This window comes from Lepidochelys olivacea (genome assembly GCF_965140295.1).
Source record: "Lepidochelys olivacea isolate rLepOli2 genome assembly, chromosome: 7".
In the NCBI taxonomy this organism is placed as follows: domain Eukaryota; kingdom Metazoa; phylum Chordata; order Testudines; family Cheloniidae; genus Lepidochelys; species Lepidochelys olivacea.
This window is the reverse complement of record NC_140417.1, coordinates 34,417,843-34,442,866: the sequence shown is the minus strand read 5'-3', so window position 1 is coordinate 34,442,866 and position 25,024 is coordinate 34,417,843. Positions and strand designations below refer to the sequence as shown.

The 25,024-nt window shown below is 42.3% G+C and overlaps 1 protein-coding gene across 2 annotated transcripts in view; it reads right to left on the bottom strand.

Moving 5' to 3' along the window:
- FAM120A (family with sequence similarity 120 member A) overlaps positions 1 to 25,024 on the bottom strand; it is a 118,044-nt gene that overhangs the window by 76,035 nt on the left and 16,985 nt on the right. For both annotated transcript variants that reach the window (XM_084633549.1, XM_084633548.1), the window contains exons 3-5: positions 18,370 to 18,452; positions 2,132 to 2,260; positions 1,498 to 1,594 (exon numbers count right to left, since the gene is read on the bottom strand). In XM_084633549.1, the coding sequence (XP_084489675.1) occupies positions 1,498 to 1,594; positions 2,132 to 2,260; positions 18,370 to 18,452 (309 nt within the window). The remainder of the gene's footprint in view (positions 1 to 1,497; positions 1,595 to 2,131; positions 2,261 to 18,369; positions 18,453 to 25,024) is intronic.

Sequence of the window (25,024 nt, the reverse complement as noted above, 5' to 3'; positions counted from 1 at the left end):
TCTGCAACTCTGCAGTTTGTCAAGTCAATTTTAACTTGTTTTGGTTTCTCTCCATTTTGATTCCATTTCTCTCTCTTCATTATTCTGCCTACTTTTATTCTCCAAATCCCATCATATCTAGAACTTAATCCACATGACCCTTCAGTGAAAGTGGCTTGACATTCTCAACATATTGCATTTCCACTAGAATACAGCAGAAGTAGTGGAACTTCAAGTTTTAAGTTTCTAGACACTAACTGTAAGAATATTGGTTGTCCAACAAGCATTCAAAAGAGCAAAAACACTGTCGGCCCGTAGCAGCATGCTGTCTCTGTCAAGAAGAAACAATCTTATTTACATCTTCCTCAAAAGGATGCAAGGTAGATTAGTATACTGTAATATGAAAACTATCTGGAGATCACCTGCTTCCTCTCCTTAGAGCTTCCCTTACTCTCACTACCTTCCCTCCATACCAACCTGGGCTTGCAACCTACCCAACGTGCATTGGTTAATTAGGGTTAGCAGAACAGGGAAATCAGTGATAATAACTGTAATTGTGAGTAGAGATGGCACCAACTGACAGACTGAAAAACACTCGGCTATTTTAACCCTAATGCAGGTCTCGGAGGACTTAAAATAGGGTCCGTTTCAAATGAGTTACTGCTCAGGAGCCCAACAGTGGCAAACAATAGGAGCCTAAAGCGGAGAGAAGTCCAAAAGTAATGGCAACCCAGACAGCTGGATGGAGACCACAGTGCCAGGGTGTTAACTGCACAGGGAAGAAGGAATAAAGGTAGATAAATGGGGACAGAGCCAAGTCAGGGTTGCAAGGAAGAGTTGTAGTAGCATGTGACTGCCAACGCCACTCAACCTGCAGCACCAAGAGATAAAAAATGCACAACATATCTGAGCTCAAGTAACCTTCCGAGTACCTGACTCTGCAACCTTAACATACTTTTAATCTAGCCCTTTATTTATTACAAAGGATATACAGTAAGCTGGGAGGAAAATGTTTTCCAAGTTACTTCAATAGTTTGGTCACATTTAGTACTTGGCATATTCAAGTTTTGGTGGTAACAGTTAACTTAAACTATGAACACCACATCTGTGAAACATGTAATTTCAGTGTTTTTATTTCATCATGTATACAAAGGAAAAATCTCTCAGATAAAACTGGGGAGAAGCAAGAACTCTGTTTTGTGAAAAAAGTATAGTACACCTATTTTCCTGCTGAAGTTGCTGACCAGTTTTCACTTGTTAACTGTTTAAGTATCCTGAATTAGACACTGTTTAGGATGAAAGATAATTAGTGTTGTTGCTGTAATCGAAACTCAATTTGGGGAATGAGCTCAACCTATTTTAAAAGAAATGAAACCACTGCAGTGAATACTGGGTTTTTAAAGGTAATCTGATAAAAAAATAGAGGTAATGAATATAAAGACAACTTCCTCAACATCGCTATCTTTTATTTAGGATTATCTCAGTCAGTTTTCTTATAAACAGGCTTTTGTTACTTACCTAGGTAATGTGGTAGATGAAATGGCATAGGTTTATTAGTTGCTGAATAATATGCAACTGCTCTCTTAAATCGAGTAACTTTGTCTTCTGTTCTAGACTAAAATAAAAAGTAAAACAGGCTTCGTAAACAAATATACCCATGTGACCTATACATCATGGCATAATATTGTAACATGCTTATCTATGCTACATCATACAATAATAAATATAATATCTATGGATCAACAAATTAACATCTTACTATGGCACATTGGTACAGAGAATTATTTTTAATAAGCATCATGGTGATTGAGTGGATACAAGATCCACTTTTATTAACAATCACCATAGGAACAAAGCATATTTCGAGCTTAGAAAAGCAAACTTTGTAAGTGTGGGCTCTTAATGACAATGAACATAAATAAAGCTAAAAGGTAAGGTGGAAAGAATGTAGTGTCATTTCAATAATCATGTACCCAACGATTAAGTGCAGACAGGAAAGTGGATTTCTTTTTAAAACTGCTGAATACTAAGTTTTGGAAATCAAGACATATACACACACAAGAAATATGAACTTTATTTGTTTTCAACAAAGATCCACAACACAATTTTAGGTGAACCAAACCCATGTATTTTTGTGTTAGCCCTACTTTACCTGTGAATGTTGAAAAACATCTTTTGCTATGGCATCCAAATCTGTGGTGTCCTGAATATTACGGACGTACTCAGCTACAGCCTTGATCACTACATCACAAGGTGGTAAAACTAACTGGTGTGCACGTACCTATAAAAACACATATTTGTTAACATCTAATAGGCTTAAGTAACTCCAGAAAAGCTCCAAGACATTTTAGCTTTGTAATTGAGGACTAGTCTGACGGACCATTATAAATATATAAAACACAAATTCCATGCTACAGGGCAGATTCAGAGTGTGTGGATTTCTTGTATTTCAACTTTTCTGCAGACTTTTTTTTTCCCCTTTGTGTTGCAAGGATAACCTTTAAAATTTGAAGTGATACAACAATACTTCTAGGCGGGTATTAATTGTCCCATACAATTCCATTAAATATTAGCTCTAAAACAATGATAGACATGTAAAATGTCAACAATTTCTAACTATTTTACTGCTTAACATTTTACTACTTAACATTTTAGAACAAATGCCCAGCTAGTGTGTTTTACACATTATAGTTACATTCATTTGAAGGATCTCTCCAAGGAACGTGGGTTCAAGTCTTTAAAAAATGCTCATTTAATTTTGACAAGGTTTGGTACTCAATTTACGAGTTTAAGAGGGACAAGCAGGAAAAAGCCTCGAGGGATAGGAAGATCTCCTTGGATACAGGAACTGAAACTCAGGAAGAGAAAAAAAAGATATCGTAGGGGGTGTATTTCTTGTTAATACCAAGACTGTGAAATAAATCCACATTTTATTTAAAGCTGCTTGAAAATGTCTTACTATTGCCGGGGGGGGGGGGGGGAGAGAGAGAGAGAGAGAGAATAAGTAAGTTAGTAGAGACTTTTCCCTGAAATCTTCAAAACGTTTAATCAGATCTGGAGAGAAGAGAAGTCCACAGAATTTCATAAAATTCCCCATTGATTTCAAGTGGTCTTTCTGACTGCCTAGAATATATGGTAATCAGAAATATGACCATTCACATCTAATTTCTGAAGACTTTATTCTTTTTTATTATTATTATTTTTGTTTACACTGAGTACACCACAGTGAGCCTCCAAAGGTGGCTGGGATCCTGTAAGTGCTACTGTAATACAAATAATCAAAAAACCGCAATCACCAAAAGTTTAGGCTTAGTACACAAATGTCTGGATGGGATAAAGGACGTTCACTATTCGTAAAGGCAAAAGGAATTTTATTTCTTAATTACTAGGAGTGAAAATTCATGTTACCAGTTCTTAAAAATACAGGTGTGAGGCAAGAGATGATGACTAATTCAGAATTCAAGAAACAAGGTGAAACACTAAATAATAAATTGTGAACCACCCATTTACAACTGGTCGATGTGCCTAAGATTGTTCTGAAGAATTCTTCAGGCAATGCTAAGGCCTTAATCCTGTAAAGACTTTACTCATGTGCTTGACTTTAAGAATGTGTGTAAGGTTCTGCAAGTGTGGGGGAGCCTAAGTGATTTATTAGCCCAGTATATTTCAGCAGTCAGTTTCTCTCTTAGAAACTACACATTTACCTTTAAAAAAAAAAAAAAAAAGATTCTGACAGCACACAGAGAAAATTTTAAAAGCAGCCAGGCTCTTACGATCCTTAATATTAAGGGTTCTGTATTGCAATATACCTGAACTATACTCTTCACATGCAGCTTGTTATCACAAACTGGATTCCAGGTGATGGTAAAGACAAAGGATTTTTAAGCAAGTTATGTTGTACATAAAAATGAGTAAAGAGATGTGTTTGGCTGTCTAAAGTTCTCTCTCTCAGATGCGCGCTCATGCAGTCCGAAGGGGAGCACAGGATCTAGTCCAAGAGGCGAGTATAGCTGAACCACTCAGAAATAGTTGTCATAATGTACTTCAATGTAACATCTTTGTAGGGTGGAAATACCAAAGAAACCCACCATAGTAGCATTTAACTTCAAAAAGGGAACACAAAAATGAAGCTAGTTAAACAGAAATTAAAAAGAACAGTCACAAGAGTGACAGGCCTGCAAGCTGCCAGGAAACTATTTAAAAACACCATAAGGGGTGTATACCACAAACAAAAAAACCCAGAAAGATGACCAAAAAATATCGCCGTGGCTAAACAGAAGAGTAATAGAGGTGGTTAGAGGCAAAAAGGCATCCCTTACAAATTGGAAGTCAAATTCTATTAAGGAAAAAAGAAACAAGCATAAACTCTTGCAAGTCAATGTATACATTATATTTAAATTATAATTATTAAAAATTATAAAAAGTATAATTAGGTGGGCCAAAAAAAGAATTTGAAGAGCAACTAGCAAAAAAAAATTAAGTATATCAGAAGCATGAAGCCTACCAAACAGTAAGTGAGACAACTGGATGATTGAGGTGCTAAAGAAGCAATCAGGGAAGACAAGGCCATTGCAGAGAAGCTAAATGAATTTTTTGCATAGGTCTTCACTGCAGAGGATGTAAGGGAGATTCCCAAATCAGACCAATTATTTTTAGACAAATCTGAGGAACTGTCTCAGATTGAGGTATCACAAGGAGGTGGTTTTGGAACAAACTGATAAATTAAACAGTAATACCAGGACCTGATGATATTCACTGAAGAGCTCTGAAGGAATTCAAATATGAAACTGCAGAACTTACAACTATGATATGTAACCTATCAGTTAAATCTGCCTTTGTATGAGATGACTGGAAGACTGCTAATGTAATGCCAACTTTTTAAAAAGGCTCCAGAGGTGATCCTGGCAATTACAGGACTGTAAGAATAACTTCAGTACAGGAGAAACTGGTCAAAAGAACAGAATCATCACACACACAGATGAACATGATACATTGGAGAAGAGTCAACACAACATTTGTAAACAAAAATCATGCCTCACACATTGTTTCAATTCTTTGAGGGTGCCAACAAATATATGGACAAGGGATATATGTACTAGAACTTTCAGAAAGCCTTTGGCGGGGTCCCTCACCAAAGGCTGTTAAGCAAAGTAAGGAGTTATGCAATAAAAGGGAAGGTCCTCTCATGGATCAGCAACTAGCTAAAAGATAGGAAAAAAGGATAGGAATAAACTCTTTTTTCACAATGCAAAGTGATAAATAGCATGGTCCACCAATCATCTGTATAGGGCCCAATGCTGTTCAACTTTTTAATAAATTATCCAGAAAGGCGGTTAACAGTGAGGTGGCAACATTAGCAAATGAGATTAAATTATACAAGATAGTTAAGTCCAAAGTTGACTGCAAAGAGTTACAAAGGGACTGCGGAAAACTGAGTGACTGGGCAACAAAATGGCAGATGAAATTCAATGTTGATAAGTGCAAAATACTGCACATTGGAAAGCATAATCCCAACTACACATGCAAAATGATGGGGTCTAAATTAGCTGTTGCCACTCAAGGAAGATCTTGGAGTATTGTGGAGAGTTCTCTGAAAACATCTGCTCACTGTGCAGCAGCAGTCAAAAAAGCAAACAGAATATTAGGAACCATTAGGTATGGGATAGACAATAAGATAGAAAATATTATAATGCCATTATATAAACCTGTAGTATGCCCACACCTTGAATACTGTGTGCAGTTATGATTGCCGTATCTCAAAAAAGATATTAGAATTAGAACAAAGAAGGGCAACAAAAATCAATAGGAGTATGGAACAGCTTCCATATGAGGAGAGAATAAAAAGACTTGGACTGTTCATCTTAGAAAAGAGAAGATTACAGTGGGGGGAGGATATGATAGAAGTTTCTAAAATCATTAATAGTTTGGAGAAAGCAACTATGGAAGTGTTACTTATCTCTTCACACAACACACGAACCAGGGATCACCCAATGAAATTAATAGGCTGCAAGTTTAAAATGAACAGAAGGAAGTACTTCAAACAACGCACAGTGTGAACCTGTGGAACTCATTGCCAGGGATGTTGTGAAGGCCCAAAGTATAATAGGATTTAAAAAACAATTGGATAAGTTCATGGAGCATAGATCCATCAAAGGCTATTAGTCAAGATGGTCAGTGACATGACCCCATGCTCTAGGCACCTCTAAACCTCTGGCTGCCAAAAGCTCAGACTGAATGACAGGGGATGGATCACTCTGCAATTGCCCTGTTCATTCCCTCTGATGCATCTGGCACTGGCAACTGTTGCAAGACAGGACACTGGACTAGATTGACCATTCTTCTGACCCAATATGGCTAGTCTTATGTTATCATCATATACTCTCACACATATGTATGGGAACCTGACATTGTTCATAGATTCACAGACTTTAAGGCCAGAAGGGACCATCATGATCATCTAGTCTGACCTCCTGCACATTGCAGGCCACAGAACCTCACCCATCCACTCCTGTAAGAGACTCCTAACCGCTGGCTGAGTTACTGAAGTCCTCAAATCATGGTTTAAAGACTTCAAATTACAGAGAATTCACCATTTACACTAGTTGCAACCTGCAAGTGACCCGTGCCCTATGCTGCAAAGGAAGGCAAAAATCCTTCAAGGTCTCTGGCAAAATTCCTTCCCTACCCCAAATATGGCGATCAGTTAGAGCCTGAGCATGTGGGCAAAACCCACATTGCTGAACCATACTAGACTAATACATCACTTTGGCTCCAATTTTGCAAGGATTTAGGTGCTTAAAGTTAAAACCTGGATAGAGAGGAGGGTGCTTTGAATTAACAATTGCCACTATCTCGTTTGCAAACTGGTGTGGTTTCTTTCTACTCCATTTAGACATCTCAGTGCAAACACAACAGGCTGCTCTTCCTGCACATTTAGTTGTCCCAATGTGTTCTGAAGAACATGCTTGGGCACTTGACTAAACGATTCAGAACTGGAGAATTTGTGATCTGTTTTTTCACTGTTTGAATGCCTCCCTATGTCTGTGATCCTAATGCCTGGGAATGTTATTTTCAACCATTCCTTTGAAAAAAAATGTGCACGACTCCTATATCCTAGGGCTTTTTGATTAGGTAAGGGACATTTGCTCAACGGATGGTCCCTCTCTCTGAAGTTTGCTACTTGGGTAATAAGGACCATAGATTTGTCTCTGGCCCATGCTGATGAAAGCTGTTCATGGAACTTGAAAGGATAGAGTAGGAGACTGCTCCAAGCCTTCTCATCAAAAGGAAAGACTCCCCACTGACTTCAATGGGCACTGGATCAGGCCCTCAGGGCATACTGAAATCCAGTTCCATGAGAACTTTGGTTCCAAGAAGGTCTGAGAAGCCAAGAGTAGTTTTAGACTGTGCAGCAAAAGATCCTCTCTCTGTATGAAAAAAACAAAGAAGAGATGGTATCACCACCACCCCCTGTGGCTCCTCCTCCACAATATCTAAGGGTAGCAATAATGTCAGAGTTGAGTGGAAACAGGGCAGAAAGCTTCTGTTGCTCCGTCATACTAAGGGAAAAGTTTCTGGGCTGTATTGGTCTGCTCATCTCCTTTGCATCATTCAGGTGTCACAAAGTGAGAAAACCAGCAAAGCTTCTCAGCTGGTGAGTCCCCTGACATAGAGGAGCCACAAACAGGTGTAGAATTTGGATAGTTGGCTCCTACATCAACCCTCACAGGGATAAGGCCATGGGTTAAGTAGACTGCACTCTGGAAATTCCCAGGGGCAAGCCCCTGGGAAACTCTGTTACCACACATACCTATACATATGTATGTGGGAGAACTTTAGGACAACCAACCCTTGGGGACCAGTACAAGCTGGTAGAGTTTAGAGCAGACATTAGTCTGCTCCAAAATCTGCAAAGATCCTGTCCAGAAAATCAGTGAGTTATGATCAACTCTCTACTGGTCCCCCACCTCCACTGCACCTTGCAGAGACTCTCTGTAGCAGAGAATGAACTTTCATCTCTGGTTAGGGCTGGGTAATCACCCTTAATATAGAGTGGAAGATCATCTTCTCTGGCAAAATTACTCTGCTTGGTTCCAGTCTCAGTTCCACCCTTGGAGTCAAAGAGAGAACCCCTGCCCGCCTCCCTCCTCTCCCAGCTCCATCTTCAATTCATCCAAGTAAAATCAGTGTTGAGGATTAAAATCCTTAAATAATAAACGCATGGTTGTCGCTCTTATGGCTTCTGAATAACCCTCCTGGACTAACCAAATTAAATTAGGAGGCAGTTACAGCCAGCTAGTCAAAGCATATTAATGCTTTCTAATTAAAAAAATATGGAAGCGAACATCAATGAGATAGATAGATGTTGTCGCCATTTCAGATTAAACAACAAGGTAACAATTACTAACACACCCATGTCAACATCTGTAGTACTAGGAGTCACTGAACAGTAAGTACTACTAACCTTGAAAGGATTTGTCCCAGAATTTTGCACCTTTTTTTTTTTTTTTAAAGGACCATTACAGCAAAACTAATGCACATTCACCAACCTGTATACTCAAACAAAAAGGTTGGAAGTATCTGTGAATTGAATCCCCCTCTATTCTGTGTATTTCACTCTAGTGTAAGCACAAACATGGTGAAGAGTGGTTAAATATTTGATATACACAAGGGTAAACTTGGAACACAAACTGTATATGGGAGTCTGATACTGGAATCAGAATGGCACCTCTGCGGACAAAAAATGGATTCGGAAGCATTCGTAGTACATTGATGCCATCTATTGGATACCAGAGGAAAAGCAGTTCTGAACCTAAGAACTAAAATCGGACACCGGAAAAACAGATCTGGTAACAGAACCAATCAAAAAGAAAATATGTAACCCTTATCCAACATCCACAACAAAAACCTGAGAAAAGATCTATTAACCATGTTCTCCAGCTGAGCCCAGTAGAGGGGGGTTGCTGTGATTGGAAAAAGCTACATAAGCTGCTAAGAGCTTTCCAAACATAATCCACTCCAGACCCAAAAACCTGTGAACCAACCAGAGTTATTGTAGTCCTTTATGGCACCAACTGTGCTAATCAGTAAATTGAACACTTTTTATTTTATGCTAATTACTTGAGTTCAGCACATCTGTTGTCCTCGTTCCTATGAGAAAGGAGGGATAGGGAGGAGTGTGTTTTAAATAGTTGCCCACACTTTAAGTGTTCTCTGCAACCCTCCTAGTAATGAGAAAAAATTCAAATTATTGCTTAAACTGACATCCATTTTTCTGCAATGCTTTCTTACAAATCTATTAGGCTGAGTGAAAGCAAGTGATCCATCTTTAATTCTATATAACTTCCAAAACACAGTAAATATTTAATAAACTTCAAGCACCCTGTTCAGACTCCAGAAATATTTAGTTCACAACACTGAGCATGCTCAGAAGCTTAATACAAGTACCTCAGCTGTGTAGTCATTCTGATGAGTAATTTGTTAACAAGTACTGAGAACTGGAGGACAGTTACTGTACGTCACAAATAGCTCACATGAGCATTTTTAACTGTCAAAATGAGAGCCCTTTATAAATACATACTGCAAATTTAGAGATGCCTGCAGATATCTGGATTTTATTTGAACAACCATCCAGTCTATATAAGGGGACAGGAAACAGTTACTTATACACAGTGCATCTAATATTTCAACAGCTTTTCAGAAAGAAATTTGAGAACAAAAAGTCAGATCTCTCTCAAAATATAAATATAAATAAAAGCAGTTTCCCAATCTTAGCAAAAAAGGTCAAGTTGCTTTGTTATGTACACCAAGAACCTTTTAAAACATCAATGTCATTTTCATTAGAATTCAAACTCTGAAATTTTATATTTTTAGATAAATTGTAAGACTTCTAAATACAAAGTTTATTAATAAAATACATTTAAAGAATACACTAATTGAGAAGTTAGTAAACAGTAGAAGCAAAGAAAAATTAGGAAACGGTCTCAGCAGCAAAAAAATTAAAAATTTTAAATGGTTTAATACAAACCTATTTTTTATGATACTCTGAAAGTGTTTCAAAACAAAGGCATAAGCCTTGAAATCATAATCTACTAAATATTCATCAAGTGGTTTCTTCTCACCCAGATAAGGCCTCCTAAACAGGAGATATAGGGGAAAGAGGTTTTAAATGGAAAATATTTGGGAAGGGTCCTAGTTTCTTTTCCCATTGAAAACATAAAAGTTCACATAAGACCGGCCAGACCAAAGGTCCATCTAGCCCAGTGTCCTGTCTTCCAACAGTGGCCAGTGCCAGGTGTCCCAGCAGGAATGAACAGGTCATCATCAAGTGATCTATCCTGTCGCCCATTCTCAGCTTCTGGCAAACAGACAATAGGGATACCATCCCTGGCCATCCTGGCTAATAGCCATTGAACTTCATGAACTTATCTAGTTCTTTTTTGAACCCTGTTATAGTTTTGGCCTTCACAACATCCTCTGGCAAGGAGTTTCACAGGCTGACTGGGCGTTCTGAGAAAAAATACTTTCTTTTGTTTGTTTTAAACCTTCTGACTATTAATTTCATTTGGTGACTCATAGTTCTTGTGTTATGAGAAGGAGTAAATAACACTTTATTTACTTTCTCCACGCAAGTCATGATTTTATAGACCTCTATCGTATCCCTCCTTATCTCTTTTCCAAGGAAAAAAGTCCCAGTCTTACTAATCTCTCCTCAACTCCTCTTCACATTCCAGATTTGAAGAGAAAAGGAAAGTGCTCTTTTGGTACATTTTGGAAAGATTAAGAAGGGCGAGGAAACTAATTCTACATACACATTTTGTCAGAAATTGAGCCAGAATTCATCACCCCAAGTCCTGCAGCCATGAGATAAAAATGCATTACATCAGCATAATACACTTTATCCAAAAACAGTACCACAATATTTCCAATGTAACTACAGTACTATGATAATATTGTGGAAGCTAGTAACATCACACCTGGAGACTTGTAGTTTAGAAGCAGAACTGTAATCCTGGAACAGGTTTAATTTTCACCCTCTATCTGAAATCCATAAAAGTCCACAAAGGAAAGTTTCAGCATTTACTCTGTTGCTGCTGCCAGAGACAGGTATTCAACTTAATTTTATTCTAAAACTGTTGGATGAAAGGAACTCGAACACTTGCCAGGACAAATGGTACAAGAAAATAATAAAACCACAAACTAAACCTGAATTTAATGTTAATGGGAATTATTTGTGGTAAATAACGGTATAGTACAGCAAAAATTCAGTGTTATAGGAAGTAATGCAGAGCAAATAATATTCCACAAAACATAAGGTCCGGATACAAGATTCTGTGATAAAGAAGAAGTTAATAAGCCATCTTTTGGAGGGGCTGAAAAACCGAAATCCTAACTACTTGTAGTAATTAATGATTCATTGAACTTTTGTAAGACTAGGGATGTTAATCTGTGTCTAGGCCTGAATTCATATTCTACCTATTTAAGTCCTCATATCATTTCAACTGGATTCAGGAGTCTTCACCTCCTGAACTACTGTTCAGTGTTCATGTGTTATGTTTCACTACAGCAATCCATTTGAATGGAGAGTGAGCAATGTATATCCACTTTATTTTTTAAGCCTAAAAATAAAAATTCTTTGCTCGTGTTTACAACCAAGTGGGTCCCAGAACATGTTCTAGGTACATGTTGAGCACCCATGAAGCACGTGTATGCTACTACTACCCCATGTCTTCAGCACCATGCTCTAAAGGTACATCTACACTGTAGGGACTATACAAGCATCGTTACAGCATGGCAGCTAGGACAGCATAACCCTGTAGCGCAGATACAGCTCACACCAATTAAAGGGTTTTCTCCATCCATGTAGGAGCTCCACTTCCCAAAGTGACAGTAGCTTTGTTGACGGAATTATTCTCCTGTGGACCTAGCTGCATCTACACTGGGGTTTAGGTCAGCATAGCTACATTGCTCAAGGGCATGGAGTTTTCACACCCATCACTGATGTAACTATATCAGCCTAAAATTTAAGTTTCAGAGTAGCAACCGTGTTAGTCTGTATTCGCAAAAAGAAAAGGAGTACTTGTGGCACCTTAGAGACGAACAAATTTATTTGAGCATAAGCTTTCGTGAGCTACAGCTCACTTCATCGGATGCATTCAGTGGAAAATACAGTGGGGAGATTTGTTTCATGTTCTCTATGTATATAAATCTCCTCACTGTATTTTCCACTGAATGCATCCGATGAAGTGAGCTGTAGCTCACGAAAGCTTATGCGCAAATAAATTTGTTAATCTCTGAGGTGCCACAAGTACTCTTTTTTTTTTAAATTTAAGTGTAGACCAGGCCTAACTGGCAGGAAGTTTACTCAGCCTGATTTCAGAGGTGAGAATAAGGGCTTGGGTACACTTACATTTTATAACACTCTAACTTGCTGGCTCAGGGCATGAAAAATCACACCCCTGAGCACAGCAAGTCCGAGCGCTTTAAAGCGCTAGTGTAAACAGGCTCCCAGTACTCGGAGCTAATCCCCTCGTGGAGGTGGATTACCAGGAGCGCTCGCGTGCGACCACACTTGCACTTCAAAGCACTGCCGTGGGAGCGCTCCCGCGACAGTGCTTTGAAGTTTCCAGTGTAGCCATGCCCTAAGTGTCCTTTTCCTGAAGAGGAGGAAAAGGATTGAGAAGAGCATCTTTTCCAGCAGTAGAAAATGAAATCGGGAAATGAAGACCTCCCTCCGGTAGTTGAAAGAAAACCCTTGCTAGGGCCTATGGGGCGGGAAGAAGGCAGAGAAAAAAAGAGATGGGAAAAAACACTTCTACCAGAGAGAACTCTAAGAAGCTGTATGGAAAGCAATGCATGAGAAAGATCTTGTCGTGTTGCTAAAAATGAACTATGAGATGGAAGCAGAAAGGCAGATTAAGAAGACAGTGTCCTTTTTAAAATTGGTAGCCTTTAAAGTAAAGTGTTCCACAGGGGGGGTGAGAGGGAAAGAGTGCTTTACATCCTTCAGCAACAATCCTGTGGTTGCTCCAAAGGTAAAATGAGAAGGTAAACAAAAGTACCCAAAGTACAAAAACAATGAGCTATTCATATGGAATTTAAAAGGTATTTAAATATGATACAAAGAAAACATTTTCCCCCAAACATATGCTACACAATTTACCTACAAAACTCACTGACAAAAGATACCAAGACCAAAAATTTAGGCGGTTCAAAAAAAAAAAAAAAAAAAAAAATTAGACACTGATATGAATCAGGAGAAAGTTTAGTTTAATTTTTTCCCATACAGGAAATAAACCCACGTTTTAGTCACGTTTTTGGAGCTGTGCTCTGGCTCCGCTCCAGCTTCAGGCAAAAACCAGCAGCTCCACTGCTCCAGAGCTGCTCCGCACTCAAGCTCCGGGCTCTGCTCCAAAGCCCTAGTTTTAGTGCCTAAGCCAAACTCAAACTTACAGTGCATAAAAGAAATTTCCCCTATGGCTGGTTATTCCATATGTATGTGGTACTTGCCACTTTTAGAAATAGGATACTGCATTAGATAGAACAGTGTTCTGATCAGACATGGCAATACCCATGTTCCCAATCAAACAGGATAGGTCCATCAATGGCTATTAGCCAGGATGGGCAGGATTGGTGTCCCTAGCCTCTGTTTGCCAGAAGCTGGGAATGAGCAACAGGGGATGGATCACTTGATGATTACCTGTTCTGTTCATTCCCTCTGGGGCACCTGGCACTGGCCACTGTCGGAAGACAGAATACTGGGCTAGATGGACCTTTGGCTCTTCTGGGTCAGACTAGTCTTATGTTCAGCAGGGAGGTTTCTGGTCAGTTGAAGTTTGTTTGATTTTTCCTTTTTCTTTGGGGTGGTGGGGCAATTTCCCCCCAATCCTGATAGGTTTAGTTTAATGCTTGCTGCAAGTGAGAGGTACATCCTCTCCCTCACACTTCTCCATTCCATTAGAGCACTCCATGGAGAAACAAGCTACCAGGTTGTGAGCTCTCTCATTCTCTAGTTAGTAGGGAATAAGAAAGGGTTAAGGGTTCCCTTTTCAACACTTGGAGTCTTGGATGCTCAGGTTAGGGATAACTGAATTAAGATGCAACACACATGACCCTTGGTTTTCATGCATCTTTAATCTTTCCTGTCATCAAAGGGTACAGTCAGAAATAGTCTACTTTGTCAGCTCTGTCATTTAGTGATTTTTAGATCACAAAATACCCCCTGAGAGGCCTTAATCCTAGCTCGTTGGAACCTGTCTGAAACTGAATCTACCAATCTTGGAGGCTGGAAGTGCATAACACCCATGGGTTCAGCTTTCTGAAGAGATATGACCAATTTACAGGATGATATGGAATATGTCAACCCAAGTAAGAAGAGTTGGGATTCCATGGAGATAAGGTTGTTTAAGAGAGACTCTTTTTACCCTAATTGAACATCTGACCAGGACCCTTAATCTGAAAGATGGAGATCTTGGAGAACCAAAAGGAGCTGTACCTTAGGAGCTCAATGCCCTTGTGTAGGACTTTTTTTTTTTTTTTTAAATCGTCGTTATTCCAAAATAGAATCCAACATCTCCAGGTAGATGAGACCACTCTCAAAATAGATTTCCAATGACCCATAAAGATTCAAATGGACTGTAAAGCAGGGATTATGCTCAGATAGTCATTTAGGCTGAACAAACAGCTATGGCTCTATTAAGGTAGTTACAGAAATTGTCATCAGGGAATATGTTTCATTTAGATTTCTTTTAGGTAAGGATATAACCTTTGTAATCAGTCTCTCTGCCTACTGAGCCCTGTGGCTGCAGACAGTTTGGTGAGCTGATCTCTAGAATTGCCTTAACTGGAGGACAATTTACCTCAGATTAGGATGGCAGATCTAGTATAGTTTTGCCAGATCCTCCCCTGGGGTCAATCCCTTCAGAAGCAAAGTAACAATGGGGCTAGGTTCTAGAACTACATTCCTTACAGACCTACAAGGAAACTGTCCTTCACTGGTGCCAAATTCTCCTGTATTGCCCAGTCCAGCTCATTCCAGGACAAAAAGATCAGTCAAGTGGAGGAAAAGGTGTCAATTCCCCTAATCCCAACTCAACATGAAGAGATGTGGATCTATATGCTCCATCCTCTAATCAAGTGATCATTCCGGCCTTTGCACAAAAAGGGCCCTTATTATGACTGATCACCGGGTGGTATAAATGTGTCTAAGGTACTCAGTAGTATTTGCATAGATAATAGCTCTTTTCTTCTCTATTTCCTCTGAAAGCTCTGTTCAAAAAGAAGTCTGTACCCAGTACTGTACCCAGTATATGCTAGATTACTCAATTTAAAAACATGTAGTAGTATGATTCCAGCCTTCTTGGGCAGGCACTGTGGCTGAACTCTCTCTCACCATGTCTAGCGGTTTCTGTCCCTTCTCAACCTAAAATCAGTTTCCTGCTCCAGGTGCCATTAAGGAAGTCATTGCTCTCTATCGATTAGCAGGATGCTTAATCTCATTCATTCCAAACTTGATTATTTATCTGTAGCACTGAAAGCGTGCCAGGCACTTTACAAACACTAACAGCCAAAGCTCTTGCCCTGAAGGGCTTATGGTCTAAATAGTTCCTTTGTGGCAGCAATAGCAGTTCAGATCTCTTCCCTTTAAACGAACCACAACACTCCACACCTTTTCCAAAGGGGAAGGTGGTTCTTGCTGTGGCCCTCTGCAGGGCAAGGCTTTTTGTTCACTTGCCTCTAGCTGACTGAATGAGGGCAAAGTCAGAACAGCAAGGTTCAAACCTTCTAGAAGTGAACAGCTAGCAACAGAGCCAAGAGAAGTTGGGGGCTCTCTTTTCTGAGAATTTTACTGCTTGGAGTTTTGATTCCTCTCCTTTGTCTCCACAAATTATTGCTCAAGACACTTCTAATTGAGTTGGTTTAGCCAGTTAACCCTTTGAAAAAGGGCAAAAAGTTTATTCTGCTTTTGCTTTTCCCCACCTCACCCTGCTAATTCTTGGGCACACTGAAAAGTGCAATTATTAAATGTTATCCAACAACATTGGTGCTTGTTTTGCCTCCATTCCATGCTTCTGTGTGGGCTGATAAGTAAAGCTTCATTTTTTATAGCACTATTACTTTGCTACTGCATAATAAAAAGGGCAGAGAATGTCACAAAGAAAACAACTCAAGGGACCCTAATTTATCAAGTCTCTGTTTTTCTTGATAAAAAACCCAGTCCTAGTTTTCTGAAGTGCTGAGGCACTCCAACTTAAGTCAAAGGAAGTCAAGGTAACCAGCACCTCAAAAAAAAAAAAAAGTCACCACACAGTTTTCACATTGTTAAAATGATGGGAAATTTTCTAAATCCCAAATTTTCTTGGGAGGGAATGAGAAGTCCCTACTTCTTGCAGCTATAGGGGGTGCAAAATAATCAAATTCCTAGTGACCATAAACTGATGCCAAAAAAACCTGAGCTCCCAAGCTGAATCCAGATATAGTGATCTGATTTGGAATCACAGCACCTTCCAACTTCCAGCATCGGACAGAGAGACCAGGCTTTTCACCAAGGTCATTGCTCCAAGACCTAGACAGTGCCTAGCCCCTCTCCCCACTCATTTTATTAAGTCTATGGCTTGCAGATGTGCCTGGCAGGGCTGGTTGGTTGGTTTTTGTAGTGTCTGGAAAAAAATAAATTCTGTGTTTTGTTTTTGCGACACCTGCAGTTAACCAAAAACCCACTACTCCCAGCGCTGCAATGACATCACTGGTGCTACTATGTCAAATGGAACTAAAGATGTTAAGCCATGTTAAGTTAGTTCTCTTGGAAACTCAGGAAGGCAATATCTGTCAAATGGAAAAGCAAAAAAGCAGTTGAGAGAAACTGAAGAGTAAAAAAGTTGTTGGTTTTTTTAGGAAGTATCTGACTGGGGTCTTTTAAATAAAGAATAAAGTGAATTTAAAAACAAACAAGGCAGAATACATCTTAATTAAAATATTTTGTTTTCATAATAATCAAGTGAAATTTAGCATATATTTGGCAAGTATCTTAAGGAACATGACTGTGGTCATATTCTTCAAAGCCATATTCTGAATTGGCTATTTTGATCTTTGAGTAATGGTATACCTGTAAACCAGCTCCCACTGGTGGATATCTGGGATCTCAAACAAAAAGGAAAATCCCTATGCCTCTTTAAATAAGAAAACAAAGATGTATTTGTACAACTCTGAGGATTTCTCTTCCACTAAACTAACTACCGATTCCACTTTTTTCCATTCTCTGGACTCCATCACAGAATGATCCTTTCATGGATGAATAACCGTCCCTAATAATCTATCTAAAGAGATGGAGAAGGGTTTTGTGGGTCTCTGATGGTTTCCCAAGAACGGTTTAAGAACCAGTAGACTAAAAGATTATTCTGAAGAGACAGGAATCCCTCTCTTCCTCCCCTAAACTTTTCAGCTTAATACCTGAATTGGGAGCCTTAAATCTGTCTCCAAATTTAAATTTCTAAATTAAGCTTTAGCTTGAAAAGTGCTCCACCACCTCCACATTTAGCTGGGATGGCAAAGAAAATGACTGTTTCCCTTACAAGTGCCACTGCTACCTCTCTTGCAGTGGCAAGTCAAAAGTATTACTTTATCACCCGGCCCCAGTTTTCAAGAGACAAAAAGCAACTTTTTTGGTGTGATTTTTTTTTAAATGGATTTTCATTTAAAGTTGCCTGGCTCTTTTTTTCAGGCTATACTTGATGCAAAAAAAGCCAGGCAATTTTTAACGGAAAATGTAGGTCAGAAAGTTGAGTGCTTAAGCTGTAAAGTTCAGGACAGGGGAAAAGTTAAGTAAACTGGGGTAAAGAGGAGGAAAGAGTGACAGTTCTGAACTACTGCCATGATTCCATCTCCCAGTGAACCCAGCTGCCCTTTCAGCAGCAGTTTTTGGCTTACTACTATTTTTAACTCTCAGAAGAAAAAGGTTCTTAAGTTAGTATTTAACAGAAAGTAAGCATTAAACCGGTCACTGAGCCATGAATTGCTACAGACAGGACAGCCAAACTCATGGGAAATCAGAGGGATTAGACATCTAAGAAATTTTAAAAGGTTTTTTAAAATTACATACAAAATTTTAAATATACTGTATTACAGATAAGGGGCCAATTTTAGCATTGAGGTAAATGACAGTGAAAGTAGGTAATTAAAAGGTGTGCAGACTAAAGTACCATACCTTGCACCAAATTGTCATTAGAAAGCTATTGCTGTATTTCTCAGGAGCTGAAAGTACCTGGTCTTCATTATTGTACCTCAAAAAGCACCTAAGGTGTGAATCAGCTGCCTATGAAGCATATACTGCTGTGGTCTGTTGCTATAATGGACTATAATGTTTAATTGCTAAAAATCAGATTAGGTTTGTACCTTAAGTGAGGCTAGTGGATGTTCTGGACCAAGTAAACTCCAATGAAAGGAAGCCAAATCTTCATCAGGAAGAATGTGATTACCTAGAATATACAACATGCAGAACTTTAAAAAAAAAAAAAAAAAAAGTACACCTTTAAAAACAAAACACTTTGTATAAACTGATTCTGCAGCAAAACTGATTGATGCAGCAAAGCAGATTTGCAGTCAAACCCAAATACACGTAGGTTTATCCTAGGGAGCAGGGGAGGAATTAAGTTTGTAAACAAAAATCTATTATTTCATAAAGCCTAATTAAAAAAAACGGTTACCTACCTTTCGTAACTGTTGTTCTTTGAGATGTGTTGCTCATGTCCATTCCATTCTAGGTGTGCGTGCGGCCATGCGTGCAGTCGGAGATTTTTGCCTTAGTGGTATCCCTAAGGCCAGTTGTGGCGCCCCCTTGAGTGCCACACTCATGCAGCGGTATATCAGGCGTCGTTGGCCTTACACCCGCTCACTCAGTTCCTTCTTGCCAGCAACAGAGGGGTAGGAGAGTGAGTAATGGAATAGACATGAGCAACACATCTCAAAGAGCAACAGTTACAAAACGTAGGTAAACATTTTGTCTTCTTTGAGTGCTTGCTCATGTCAATTCCATTCTAGGTGACTCATAATGTACCAATGGAGTACCAATGGAGGTGGGCTCAGAGTTCACGGTCTTGCAGCTTTCAGCACTGCTCTGCCAAAGCCAGCGTCGTCTCGATCTTGTTGGGTAAACACAACATCAGATGGGAACATGTGGACAGATGACCAGATAGAGGCCCTACAGATCTCTTGGATTGGTACCTGTGCCAGGAAGGATGCTGACAATGCTCATACCCTACTCAAGTGTGCTATCACGATCACCGACAGAGACACCCTCACCACCTTACAGCAGTAGCAGATGCAAGCCGTGACCCAGGATGAAATCCTCTGAGCAGACAGTGGGCGACCTTTCATTCGGTCTGCCACCGCAATGAACAACAGCGTTGACTTACGGAATGGCTTTGTTCTATCTATGTAGAAAGCCAGCGCCCTCCTGACGTCCAGGGTGGATAGCCTGCGCTCCTCATCTGATGCATGAGGCTTTGGAAAGAAGACAGGTAAAATATATGTCCTGGCCCATATGAAACTGGGAAATTACCTTGGGCAGAAACACTGGGTGCAGTCGCAGCTGGACCTTATCTTTGTAGAAGACTATAGGGCAGCTCCGAAGTAAGCACTCTAATCTCAGACACCCTGCAGGCCGATGTTATCATGACCAGGAATAATACCTTCCAGGAGAGAAGCAGGAGAGAACAGGAAGCCAACGGCTCAAAGGGAGGCCCCATGAGCCTTGACAGCATGACATTCAGGTCCCGGGAGGGGACGGGATCCTGGATGTGCGGGCAGAGACGCTCCAGACCTTTCAAAAACCTTTGTAACCAGGTTGCTGTCATGTCGTGAACGAAGATTGACCTGCCTTGGAACAGAGGAAGGAAAGCCGAGATAGCAGCCAGGTGGACCTTGATCAATGACAGGGACAAACCTTGGAGTTTGAGGTGCAGCAGATAATCCAGGATCTCTTGCAGAGGGGCCTGCTTGGTCCGAATACACAGTTATGAGGCCCAGCACGTGAACCTTTTTCATTTGACCAGGTAAGTCACTCTGGTAAAAGGCTTCCTGCTACCAGACAAGTCCTGCTGGACATGTGCCGAGCGAGCCCATCCGACTGCACTTAGCCATGCAGTAGCCAAGCCATCAAGTGCAGCGCCACCTGGTTCGGATGCAAAAGGCTACCGTGGTTCTGGGACAGCACATCAGGTCAGAGGGGAAGCTGCAGCACAGCAGCTACTGAAAGGCTCAGCAACATGCCGAACCAATGTTTGCAAGGCTACGTAGGGGCTTTTAGGATAATTCCTACCCTGTCTTGCTTGATCTTCACAAGGACCCTGTGAATCAATGGCACTGGCAGGAAGGCATACATCAGCACCCCTGACCAAGGAATGAGAAAGGCATCTGACAATTAGCCCCGGTCCATCCCTCAGACTGAACAGAACATGTGGCATTTTTTGTACTGCCTGGACACGAACAGGTCCACCTAGGGAGTCCCCATCTCTGGAAGATTATGCTGACCACCTCTAGATGGAGGGACCACTCGTGGCAAGATAAGAAAGTCCTGCTGAGGTGATCCGCCAGGACATTCCTGGTTCCAGGCAGGTGCGCAGCTATCAGATGAATGGCATGCTGCACATAAAAATCCCAAAGGCAGAGAGCTTCTTAACAAAGGGCCAAAGACCTGGCACCGTCCTACCTGTTGATGTAATACATCACGGCAATGTTGTCCATCAGGACCTGCACTACCTTGTCCTTCAGGTGGACCAAGAAAGCCTGGCAGGCCAGATGAACCACTCTAAGCTTCCTGACGTTGATGTGGCGGGCCAGATCTTCCTGCAACCAGCAGCCCTGGGTGCTCAGCTCGTCCAGGTGGGCTCCCCAGCCCAGGTCCGAAGCATCGGAGACCAGGGTCAGAGACAGGGATGGGATTGTTAAGGGAACTCCCTCCAACACCAACTCAAGGTCCAAACACCAATCCAGGGACGTAGATGGACTCTAGACACGTTTTCAGAGCCAGAGATGGAGCCAAGCATGGCTGACCACGTACATACATGTGGCTGTTAGGATATAGATATTCAGGCCTGTCTGTAAAGGCCTATACTCTAAGAATTTAGGTGTATTCTTATCACTTGGCTAGTGATAGAGGTATAAAAGAAAGAATCAAAATCACTGTCTGCTGGTGTAAGGGCCTTCTCTTACTGTGACAGTCTGAGGCCCTGTTCTTAGGCTAAGGCCTTTGGCTAAGCAGCAGAGGCAGCCATAAGCTGGGAAGCGACCGGTCACCTCCTCACATTCCAAACTAGTCACATTGAAAGAAGGTGCTATTGGGCTGTTAGGCACTATCAGGACAGGATTGTGTTCCTATCACCTCCAGAGAAAGGGAAGTGCCTAGAAAATGTAAAAGGAAACTTAGTTTGATAGCATCCTGTCTGGCAAGAACTCACTTATCAATAGCTGGGATGTGAAATCCTCACTTCTGTATTGTTTTGTCATTATAGTTCCTACTTTGCTGTTGTTTGTATAATCTCTGTCTGGTTCTGTGATTGTTCCTGTCTGCTGTATAATTAATTTTGCTGGGTGTAAACTAATTGAGGTGGTGGGATATAATTGGTTACATAATCATGTTACAATATGTTAGGATTGGTTAGTTAAATTTCAGGAAAATGATTGGTTAAGGTATAGCTAAGCAGAACTCAAGTTTTACTATATAATCTGTAGTCAATGAGGAAGTGACTGGGGTGTGGGTGGGCATGTGGGTGTGTGAGATGGGAACAGGGAATGGGGGTAAGAAAATTGGAATCATGTTTTGCTAAAGGGGGAAATGGGAACAGGGAATGGGAGTAAGGAAGTTGGAATCATGTTTGGCTAAGGGTAGGAATGGGAACAGGGACACAGGTGTAAGGCTCTGTGGTGTCAGAGCTGGGAAGGAGGATACTAAGGAAGGAAACTGGAATCATGCTTGCTGGAAGTTCACCCCAATAAACATCGAATTGTTTGCACCTTTGGACTTCGGGTATTGTTGCTCTCTGTTCATGCGAGAAGGACCAGGGAAGTAAGTGGGTGAAGGAATAAGCCCCCTAACAGTGGCCATGTGACCTAACAGCCGCAGGCAGGTGTGAGCCATGGTGAGCGGGTGGTTCTTACCATGGGAGATCAGGTCCAACATGGCCTAAAGATGCATTTCCGAAGTAAAGCTCTGGCTCGCGTGGAGTCAAGAACTACCCCAATGAACTGGACAGGCTACTGGAATGAACTATGGACTGGAATGAACTATTCGCTGGACAGGCGTTAAGGAGGATTTTTTCTCGTTTATTAACAGGACCAGGTTGCGGCAGGTGGAAGGTACCAGATCGAGGCTCCTCTACACTTGCTCGCAAGACCTGCCCTTGATGAGCCAGTTGTCGAGGTACAGGAAGACCTGGACCCCTCGATGTCTCAGGTAAGCAGCCACTGGCGCCATACACTTTGTGAACACCCTTGGGGCTGATGAGAGGCCAGAGGGCAGTGCCATGAATTGAAAACGGCGTCCGCCCACTACGAAATGCAGGAAATATCTGTGACCTTGGAATATGGAAATATGCAACCTTCCAGCCGAGGGCGGTGTACCAGTCTCCCAGATCCAGGGAGGGGAAGATGGAGGCCAGGGAGACCATGCAAAACTTCAACTTTCTAAGAGAACTGTTGAGGCGATGCAGGTCCAGAATGGGTCTGAGGCCCCGTTTTGCTTTCGGAATTAGGAAGTAGAGGGAACAGAACCCTTTCCCTTCATGTCCCGAGACACCTCCTCCACCGCCCCAAGGTGCAGGAGGTTCTTGATCTCTTGGATGTGGAGTTGCTCATGAGAAGGGTCCCTGAAGAGGGACGGAGAAAAGGGGGGTTGGGAGGGAGAGGCAGTCGAAAATTGTAGGGTATAGCCCCAAGATACTATGTCCAGCACCCAGTGGTCAGAGGTGACCTGCGACCAGGCCAAATGGTAGGGATGAAGACAATCGAGGAAAGAATGAGGTGAATCCGGGGAATTGACTGGGGCATCACTCTTAAGCGCACCTTCAAAACGAGCGCTTCTGGTCCCCGGGATGCTTCGCCGGACTGGGCTGTGCAGGTGAGCGGGAGGAGGAAGGGCAGTGACGACTAAAGCTTGTGTCTCTATCCCTTCTCCTTGCAGGCCCCTGATGAGGCTTCCACGGCCTTGGCAATGGGGTGGGGGTGGAGGAACTGCTTCTGTGCAGACTGCGGCATATGCATGCTCGGCGAGTGAAGGGTGGCCCAAGTGTCCTTTAACCCATGCAGCCTCCCATCAGTCTGCTCTGAAAAGAGACCATTCCCATCTAATGCGAGGTCCTGGATAGAGGTCTGCATCTCTTGGGACAGGACAGCGGTCTGAAGCCAGGAGCTGTGCCTCATGACCACCACAACCATCCTAGCCGCTGAGTCCACCATGTCCCATGCCATCTGGAGAGAGCACCTAGCCGCCACAGTGCCCTCCTCCACCAGGGTGCCAAATTCCTGGGCCAGAGGGAGGGACTCCTTGAACTTACGGAGGGAGTCCCACAAGTTAAAATTGTATCTGCCCAAGAGTGCCTGATGGTTCACCACCCAGAATTGCAGGCTGGCTGTTGAATACATTTTTCTCCCAAAAAGGTACAGTCGTTGGCCTCTATTTTTGGGAGCTGAACTAGTGTGCCCCTGCTTGTCCTATTCGGTGGCTGCCGAGATAACCAGCGAGCCCAAAGGTGGGGGGTACAAAGGTACTCAAACTCCTTGGCCGGGACAAAGTACCTCTTTTCGGCCCTTTTGGAGGTGGGAGGGATGGACAATGGGGTTTGCCAGAGGGATCCTGGCAATGTTCAGAACCCAGTCATGCACTGGTAGGGCAACACGTGCCAGGATGAAGGCTGAGAGGACACTGAACAAGATGTCCACCTGCTCAGCCATCTCTTCCACCTGTAGGCCCAAATTCTCGGCCACCTGTCGAAGCAGGGCCCGGTATTCCTTAAAATCGTCCGGGAGGCTGGCCCTCAAGGGTCCCATGACTGCCTTGTGTGGGGATGAGGACGAAGACTGTACCACCGGGGGAGGCTCAAGTGCATTATCCCCCAAGGGGAAGGGGGATTTTGGGGTGGGTGTTGTCTCCACTACCCCGACCTCAAGCGGGTCTCATGCACCAAGCCCGGTGCAGTCAGTGCTGCCAGCTGTTGCTCCAAGGCAGCGGCAGATGAGCGGTGCGAAGGGGGCATCGTCATCACTAGCATGCCCCAAGCACTCCAATAAGGTCACTGGCCGTGCTGCCAAGGCAGCACTGTAGACTTTGATGTGGCCTCAGGTGCCCATTCACACCGACGGGGTCTTGGTGAAGGGCTGAACGGCCCTTCTGTGCTGGAGGAATCCCTTTCCGGTGACCACTGTGGAGCTGTCAACCCGTGTCTGCCCGCCAACCATCGCCACCGGAGACCAGTGTTTGGAGTGAGGATTGGTGCCAGTATCAAGGGGACTGGTGCCAGGTGGAATATGGCAAGCTCCAGAGGATCTGGGTCACAACACTAGAGATCTGCGGTGCAGAGATGGAGAACGCTGCCTTGTCTTGTGGGATCGCTGGTGCTCCACTGCCCCCAAAGGGCTCTTAGCAGTTGCTTGCTATCTTAAGGAGCCTTTCCCACTTCCTGCAGCACGCATGGTGCCAGGGGAAGCTTCTGCTCTCTCAGTGCCAGGAGAGCTTGGGAAGGCATCGATGACTTCAGAAGTTTGGATTCCCTTCTGCTCCCAGGTGTCGGTTGTGGATCCTTGAAGGGGCTAAGAGTGGCCCAAACTGAGTCTTTTGCCTGATGCCCCAGGGCCTTTCTTACCTGGTGCCAGGAAGCTGTGCTTCTTCATTTTCTTTCTGGGCACTAGTGATGCGGAGCGGTGCTGGAGGTGCACTGAGGCCGAGGTACTAGCCGAGTCTTGGCGGGATGGCTCAGAAACCAGACAAAGGGCAGCCTCCATGAGGAGAGCCCGCAAACAAATATCCTGCTCTCTCTCAGTCCTGGGTCGAAAATTT